The 8,573-nt window shown below is 41.1% G+C and overlaps 2 protein-coding genes across 5 annotated transcripts in view; one reads left to right on the top strand and one right to left on the bottom strand.

Moving 5' to 3' along the window:
• The window catches only part of TCEANC2 (transcription elongation factor A N-terminal and central domain containing 2), a 53,084-nt gene extending 52,870 nt beyond the window's left edge, over positions 1 to 214 (bottom strand). Inside the window, exon 1 of the mRNA XM_003793109.3 lies at positions 114 to 214. The gene's annotated coding sequence lies outside the window, so the exon portion shown is untranslated. The remainder of the gene's footprint in view (positions 1 to 113) is intronic.
• A 211-nt stretch (positions 215 to 425) lies between these two features.
• The window catches only part of TMEM59 (transmembrane protein 59), a 26,599-nt gene continuing 18,451 nt past the window's right edge, over positions 426 to 8,573 (top strand). For 2 of the 4 annotated variants that reach the window (XM_012807196.2, XM_012807195.2), the window contains exons 1-4: positions 541 to 855; positions 5,122 to 5,154; positions 6,203 to 6,308; positions 7,917 to 8,011. In XM_012807196.2, the coding sequence (XP_012662650.1) occupies positions 667 to 855; positions 5,122 to 5,154; positions 6,203 to 6,308; positions 7,917 to 8,011 (423 nt within the window). In that variant the 5' untranslated portion in view covers positions 541 to 666. Of the gene's footprint in view, positions 856 to 5,121; positions 5,155 to 6,202; positions 6,309 to 7,916; positions 8,012 to 8,573 lie in introns of all 4 variants that reach the window. The other 2 variants (XM_012807197.1, XM_003793108.2) reach the window with 1 other exon arrangement.

Genomic DNA, 8,573 nt, shown 5'->3' with positions numbered 1-8,573 from the left:
CCACGAATGTCATGCACTGGACCCCCAAGCAAGGAGAAACACTATTCTCCTCTGTGTCCAGCGCTCAGGAGCTCAGGAAGGGGCACTCAACAATGGTCTAATGTGAGACCCACCAAGAAAAGCAACCCTGGCAACTGCCGGGCCCCTCCAGACGGCAATCTCTGAAGCTTCCAAGTTTAACCGCTAGCGTAGGAACTACACAGAAGATTCCTCCCCAGGCAGCAGCTCCTCGGAAGACGCTCAGCCAACCAGCAACCTACCTCTGAGCCGCCGCGAACCACACTCCCCAGCATGCACTGCGAAGGCAGCGGGCGGAAGACGCGGCTGTAGTTCTCCGAAGCCAATTTTCCCGGCAGCACCGTGCGCCTCCCTCCAACACGGAACTACATCTCCCAGCCTGCCCCGCAAAGGGAGCGTCAGGAGCGCGGTTCGCGCTAATACTCGCGATGGTTGCACCCACCACCTCTCGCCAGCCTAGGAGAAGTTCGTTGTCACAGAGGTGGGGCAGAAGGCGGCCGTTTCAGGCGGGTCAGGGCGGAGCTGAAGCTACGGCGGCCGCGGAAGCGGCGGCGTGTAGGGCGGGGAAGGGGGCTGGCCCCAGAAGGAGGAGGAAACCCTGAAAAGAAAACAGCAACAAGCTGAGCTGCGGTGACAGAGGGGAACAAAATGGCGGCGCCGAAGGGGAGGCTCTGGGTCAGGGCCCAGCTGGGGCTCCCGCTGCTGCTGCTGCTGGCCATGGCCCTGGCCGGAGGCTCGGGAACCGCCTCGGCTGAAGCGTTTGACTCAGTCTTGGGTGACACGGCGTCTTGCCACCGGGCCTGCCAGTTGACCTACCCCTTGCACACCTACCCCAAGGTAGGGCCCATCCGAACGGGCTACGACCCTTCCCTGGCGCTCTGTCTGCGTTCCCCACACCTGTGTCGGCGCTGGCAGTTGATTCTGCTGTTCAACCGCCGTCTCCCGCCCATCCAGCTCCTGTTTTCCTCCCTAAACCTGCTTGAACCCCGTTTCTATTGTAATTAGCGGAAGTTTGTACTGCACTACCTGTGGTGGGCTTGGGGACACAAAGATGAAAACGATATGATCCCTGTACTGGGAGCCTGCTAGGTAGCAGGGGAGTTGAGCACTCAGCGGGAGGAGGATACGGAAGATTATTGCAGGGTCCTCACCTTCAAGGAACGTCAGGGGGAGATGGCGAGGGAGGCACAGATAACGCGAGTCCACAAAAGATTAATTCATAACCCGTGTTTACTGAGCGCCTCTGCCTGGATCACAGTCTGTTCGGGGAGTCAGACAAGTAGACAATTCCAGTATAGTAGAAACGTGTTAAGTCAACTCAAAGAATTGTAAGATACAGAGGACGCTTTCTGCACTGTGTTGAATTACCGTGTGCAAGACTTTGCCAGTAGGGGCTGAGATGTCTTTGAGAAGAAGCAGTTAGGTTTCTGCTGAAAAACAACCACTCACTGCAGAAGACAGGGATGGCTACTGGGAATAAAGAAATGACTGCTCTCAAGAGTGAATTCAGTTTACCGAGGAGAGTTGACCCTATCCTCACTTCCTGCCCTCCTCTGCGCAGCTGCTGCCCTTCTTTTAATTACATACCCCTTCTCAGATGGTTTTGTCGGCCTAAGAACTCTCTTTTACTCTGCATTTTAAATTGTTTATATATAATTTGGATATATGCCCTTCCCCACCCTGCTGTATAAGAGTTTTTGTTGATGCTGCTGCTTTTCTTTTTGTTTGTTCCTCATCTCCTGTATGCAGTTTGCTTAACCGTTCTGGCTAGCCTTCCCCTCTCTTAAAACAACCAAGTGGCTCGGAAGACAGTTCGGGTGAAGTTTACTGTGTTTCATATTGGCAAGTGCTTTTAAGGCTTGTGAAATGAAAAGTTCTAAATGCTCTCGCTTCCAGTAGTTCGCTGCTGGATTTAACGTTGCATGAGGATTATCAACTTAAAGGCAAAGTGTAGGAGGGGGGCTTATTCTAAATTTTTTAGACTCAGAGATTAATATACCGATTGAGAGATAAAAGAGAAGTTCTGATGGCTAGACTTAAGTCAGTGTGCCCTGTACCTAACTACATTGTTTTCTTCTCTTCCAAAAATCTTGCCATTAAGGATTGTATGAGGAAAAGCACTAATAATGAATTAGCTTGAAATTGGGCTGAGACTTATTTTGTATCATACTAGAGTTTGTTTCCTTTTTGGAGATTCGTAGCAAATTTGTAGTATGAACCAGTTGGGAGAATAATATACATTTGTGGGACCTTTAGCTACTTTTATAATACTGTTTTTTAACAATTAGTGTGATAGTATAAATAATTTTTACTTATTAAAGCTGTTCTCACCAGAAAGTATAAACCATGTTGCTCCCTATGGACTTACAATATATTGACTGTCTACAATTTGTTAGCAAGTGTGATGGAGGATTTATCCTACCTCTATCCCTAACTCTCACAGCAACCCTGCAAAGTAGGATTTTACAGTTGAGGAAAATGAAGCTCTGAAAGGTTAAGTGACTTGCCTGAGGTCAACCAGCCTAGAAGGAGTGGAGCAGGAATTCAGTTCTAAAACTAGCTACACTGCTGCTTCCTACTAATAAAGTTGTATTAAACATATTTAATTATTTCACTGATTTTTCTGGCCTTTCTGAATTATTTATTGTGCTTTGTGCTTCAAGAAAAACCAATATGTGTTGTAAGAAATTGGATGAATTTACAAGCTTACATAACTTATCTTGGTCTGAAATTTGTAACTGGCAGATAGAAATCTCAGTTTAATGGCCTTTTGAGAACTAATTTTTTCTTGCAAGAAAGTAGAATGCCTATTTGTAAGTAGTCATTTTAAAATTATTATGATTGGCTTGGCGCCTGTGGCTCAAGCTGCTAAGGCACCAGTCACATACACCTTAGCTGGCAGGTTCGAATCCAGCCTGGGCCCGCCAAACAATGACAGCTGCAACCACAAAATAGCCAGGTGTTATGGCGGGCGCCTGTAGTCCCAGCTACTTGAGCAGTGGAGGCAGGAGAATCACTTGAGCCCAGGAGTTGGAAGTTGCTGTGAGCTGTGATGCCACAGCACTCTACCCAGGGTAACAGCTTGAGGTTCTGTCTCAAAAAAAAAAAAAGCAATTTTAGAACTCCTTTTATTTTCTGTTTCTTTTTTTCAGTAGAAACGAGATCTCACTCTTGCTCAGGCTGATCTCAAACTCCTGAGCTCAAGCAGTCCATTTACCTTGGCCTCTCAGAGTGCTAGGATTATAGGCGTGAGCCACCACACTTGGCCTAATTTTGGAACTCTTTCTGGAATGACCATGAGAACTGTCGTATGAAGGCTGATAGTTAAATTTGCGAACTTGCCACTGTGCACTTACTTGGCAGCACTGTAAGGTTTTGGTGTCTCACAGCTATGTTGGTGTCAGTGTGTAGCGGTGTCTTGCCCAGTAGCATTCGTTACTGTTGCGTGTTTTTGTGTGCTATATGACAACAGCTCTGATGGCCATTCCAAAAAAGGAGTTCCAGAATTGCTTTGAAGGGTAGACTAGGTGCTGGTGTCAGTGCATAGCTTCCCAAGAAGAGTACTTCAGAGGGGACCATAGTGATATTCAGCAGTGACGTATGTAGCACTTTTTCTAGAATGAGTTTGTGGACTTAATTGTCAGACCTTATAAAAGCTATAGATAGTATCACTGAGGGACCTTGTAATTATGAACTTAGCTGGTATTCAGCATGGTGGGGAGCACCATTTCTTTGTGCCTTAGAGGAGATAAATTTTATATAAGCTTCCGGTCACTTGGGATGCACAGAGCATGAAGTATTAGAATAATACTATATAGAAGATGAAATATTTAGAATAAGGATTTGATTCTTAATAGCTGCCAATTGTGTGACTGCTCTCTGCCAGGTATTGCTTAGTATGTTAAGTGTTTACCATAGTGTCTTCCGCCTTGTGGACGCTTGTTAAATATTTTGTTAATGTTATACCTAGTTATTAAATAGCATAGCATAATAGTAATACTATTATAATACTCCTAATAGTCAAGAATTGACATCAGTCTTGCATTGGCTTATGTTTGTAATCCCAGCACTTTGGGAGGCTGAGGTGGGAGGATTGCTTGAGGCCAGGAGTTTGAGACCAGTCTCTCTAGGAAAAAAAAGAGAATTAGGCTCGGCGCCTATAGCTCAACCGGCTAAGGCGCCAGCCACGTACACCTAAGGTGGCGGGTTCGAATCCCCAGCCCGGACCCGCCAAACAACAATGACGGCTGCAACCAAAAAAAAGCTGGGCGTTGTGGCAGGCGTCTGTGGTCCCAGCTACTTGGGAGGCGGAGGCAGGAGACTCGCTTGAGCCCAGGAGTTGGAGGTTGCTGTGAGCTGTAATGCCATGGCACTCTACCCAGGGGGACAGCTTGAGGCTCTGTCTCAAAAAAAAAAAAAAAAAAAGAATTAAAAACAGGAAAAAAGAGACAATTGAAAAAGAAAAGAAAAAATTAGCTAGGCGTGGGATGTGTACCTTTTAATCCCAGGACCTTAGGAGGATAAGGTAGGAGGATCACTTGAGCCCATTTAGTATTGCCCTCATTTTATAAGTATGGAATCAGAGATTAAGTAACTTGCCCAGGGTTGTGCAGAGTAAGTGGTGAGGCTGAGCTTCAAACCAAGGCTGACTCCTGAACCTAGGTTCTTTTCACTATGCCTTATGGTTTTCTGAAGTTGGTACTGGATGACTTATTAAGTTTGCTTAACAAAAGAAAGCATACCAGAAAATTAGGTCATGCTTTCTCTGTGCAATATAAGGAAATATGTGGTGATCCAAAGACATGAAAGAATTTTTTCACTGTTTAACAAAGCTTGCAAAAGCTACTCCATGTGACATTTACCCTCATTGTTAATTTTTTTTTTCAATTTCACCTTAACAAAAAATGCAGCTAAAACTGAGGTCCAAAAATGTGCTATCTTCACAGTTGTATAATAAAGCTTATTTAATATCTGTCTGCAGCCATCTCTTAATGGATTGTTGCTGCTGCATAAATTTTACTAATCCTTCTACTAGAAAGAAATGCAAACCTTTGTATTCCATTGGATGCTAACTGGTATATGCACATGCTGTTTCCTTATTAGGTGCCTGCCAGTTTGTACACAGTGGATCACACAGTAAGTTGAGGGGGCTCTCCCATATGCACTAGTTTATTCCAAATACTGTATGTGTTTTATCAAAGAAAAACCTGTTGAAGACATTTTTATTAGTCTTACTAAGCAGTTAATATTTTCCAATAATGAAGAATTACAGAGGGTGTCAAAAAATGTATATACATTTTAAGAAAATTAAAATTGTAATACTCAATATATACTGATAACAAAAGATGAACACAAGTCACATTTGAGTTCTGTGAAGTGTGGATTCAGTGGAAGGGCTGCACTTGGGGATCTGGTGGGCTACACGTGGCCTTAAGGCTGCGGGTTCCCCAACCCCTCAGGCTCTCTTCCCAAATTTTTCTAGCACTCCAGAGGTTTTGCGATAATAGCTATTACCTCCTTTTGACGGAAAACCCTGAGATTTAGATAGGTAAAATAACTTGTGCATTCACTGACCTAAAAGTTTTGATCCTGGTCTGACCGACTGCGGTAGCTTTACTCATATGTCACACCGTTGGCTCTTATTTTCAGCTAAATTAAGCAAGCCGAGTTTAAAAAAAAAAAAAAAAACTTTTGTGTAAATATTTTTATGGATGTCACCTCATTTTGTCAGGGCCCTTGTGTTACCATTTGCCTGTAAAACTAGTCATGATCTTTTTCCTGATCAGCCTGATGATTTATATAAGGACAGATGGGGCAGAATTATGCCACTGGTCCTAAGGTACTCGCTTACTCCTATTACCTCTGTTAAAGTTCCAGTGATGTCACTGTTAATTTTATTTTCAATTTTTCTCCCACAACTTTTAACAGAGAATATGGAAAAGGGGTGGTATTTTGACCAACGTGGCTTTTTTCTTAATATCACTTTCAAAGTAAGAAATTAAAACCTGTTTATGTGGCAAAAGTCTTGACTAATTACCTGGGTCCTATCATTTTTTTCTTTCAGTTATAAAACTTATTAGATGGCTTATAATAAACACTACTAAATGTACTTTCTTGTTGACCTGTTTTTCCCTGAGAGAAAAATACTATTTTTTGGTAACTTCCCTGTTCTTGAACTCCCTAGGAAGAGGAGTTATACGCGTGTCAGAGAGGTTGCAGGCTGTTTTCAATTTGTCAGTTTGTGGATGATGGAATTGATTTTAATCGGACCAAATTGGAATGTGAATCTGGTAAGATGCTATGCTAACATCAGCTGAACGTAACATGGGTGTTTTCTTTGAGTTGTGTTATGCTGCTTACGTATTTTCTTTAGAAACGTGACAAATGTACCCTTTAAACTAGTCATCTAACATACTGTAATTATCATGAATTGAGAGTTTTAGTAGCTGCTGTTAGAAATTTCATGGGCTTTAAATATCATCATTTTGTTTAAGCAATGTTTATTTTATTCTATAGATCTGACACCTTTGTTTAACCAAGCATTCTGCTTAGACAAAAGCAGTAGTAATTACCTTACTTGTAGTTCATCACTACCTTTTCACAGACAGTGTAATTTTCCTAAACCGTTCAATCATAGGTTAGTTGGCTTAGCTCCACGTTTTTTACTGAACGAGGCCTTTGACTCAGTATTTAGCAGTATATTCTTTGTTGGTCATGCTGTTAAAAGAAGTAACCAGAGGTTTTGTCACCTGTTAAACCACTTCCACCTTGTGCTGGAAGACATGTGCTTAATGAAAGAAACCTGTAATCAGGACACAATTGACACATTTAACTTTTTAAAGAGCTGCAATGGCCTTTTCTCCATTCATTACACTTTTATTCAGTGTAGAAAGAGACACCTTTTCGCCTATCACTGTGCCATGACTTATATCTGATCTTCTATGAAATCATAACCTTCTTTTTATGGCTCAGTCTTCTGACTGGTTACCTTTATATTGTGCTTAGTTCTGTTTTAGTTTATTATCTAACACCTCTGAGAAGTGTATTACAAATTCTGGATTGAGTTTGGAAGTAAAATCATTAGTGATGTGTTATATCACAAGAAAGAAGTAGCTTTAATGAACTAAACAAAAAGAAGTATATTATTTCAACTTTAAAATCATTTCAAATTTAAAATCATTTGCTATAGAACATCAGTTTTCTTAGAATTTAGGGTGTTAAACTGATTGCTTATGTTTTTTACTTTTTTCTTGCCACATGAGTACGCTTGCTTCTCAACTAAGCAATTCACTTTTTAATAGTAATGCTGTTGTACATTTGTGTAAATCACTGAAATACATTATTTCATTCAACCCCTTGCAGTAGGTGGTGGTATTTCCATTTTAGACATGTAGAAATCAGTAGCCAGAGGTTAAACAGCTCAGCTCAGGTCACATACACAGCTAACAAATAATGGACATTCAGTGGCATCTTCAGGATGCCAGGCAGTCTTTTTCCACTACACAGACCTTAGCTATGAGGATCCCCTTATTTTAATGTCATCAGATAACTAGAACCTAGATGTGCAATTAATAGGTTTATACCTGAAACATTTGACTTGTGAGAGGGAGATAATATGGAGTGCTATAAAATAATTACCAACTTTGGAAATTGATATCAATAAAATGATTTTAAGTATAAAAAATTTATTTGTAAAATGCCAAATCTCTTTCATTCCTATCATTCCCCTTTTCTTTTTTTTTTTTGGCCAGGGCTGGGTTTGAACCCACCACCTCCAGCATGTGGGGCTGGTGCCCTACTCCTTTGAGCCACAGGAGCTGCCCTCATTCCCCTTTTCTTTCTTTTTCTCTCTCTGTTTCTTTTTAGTAATTTGTCTATTTTTTTTTTTTTTTTTACAGCATGTACAGAAGCGTACTCCCAATCTGATGAGCAATATGCTTGCCATCTTGGTTGCCAGAATCAGATGCCATTTGCTGAATTGAGACAAGAACAAGTATGAAATAACATTGCCTTTCAAAATTGCCTGTTCATATTCATTGACTTGTATTGCTTGAAGTATTTATCACCCACTTGATCATATTTTAGTGTTATATTTTCACTAAACAAAAGTACGTTTGCAAGTACAAATTGGTTGAATACTTTTATATGTTTTATGTTAAAAATTATTTTTATATTCATAATCTCATTATAGTTTTCTCATAGACAAGTGAAAATATTATTCCCATTTTACATATGAAAAAACAGGCTCAGAATTTGTATTTCAGAGTCATTTTCTTCTGCCTCAACTGATATTGCCTTAACTCAGACCATCATTTCTTATCTGTATTACAAAAATAATTTCCTAAGTGATTTTCTACCTTAACCCTCTCTAGTCTATGCTTTACTCTGTGTTCATTTTTTTTCTTAAATTGACATCTCCTCATGCCATTCTCCTATATAATTTAGTAGCTCCCTAATTACGTATAATTTTTTTTTTTTTTGAGACAGAGTCTCACTTGGTCACCCTTGGTAGAGTGCTGTGATGTCACAGCTAACAGCAACCTTAAACTCTTGGG

The sequence above is a fragment of the Otolemur garnettii genome, unplaced genomic scaffold (genome assembly GCF_000181295.1).
Source record: "Otolemur garnettii isolate 467f Iridium unplaced genomic scaffold, OtoGar3 scaffold00066, whole genome shotgun sequence".
In the NCBI taxonomy this organism is placed as follows: Eukaryota; Metazoa; Chordata; class Mammalia; order Primates; family Galagidae; genus Otolemur; species Otolemur garnettii.
Note: the sequence above shows the minus strand (reverse complement) of the source record. Positions and strands in the feature narration are given on the sequence as shown.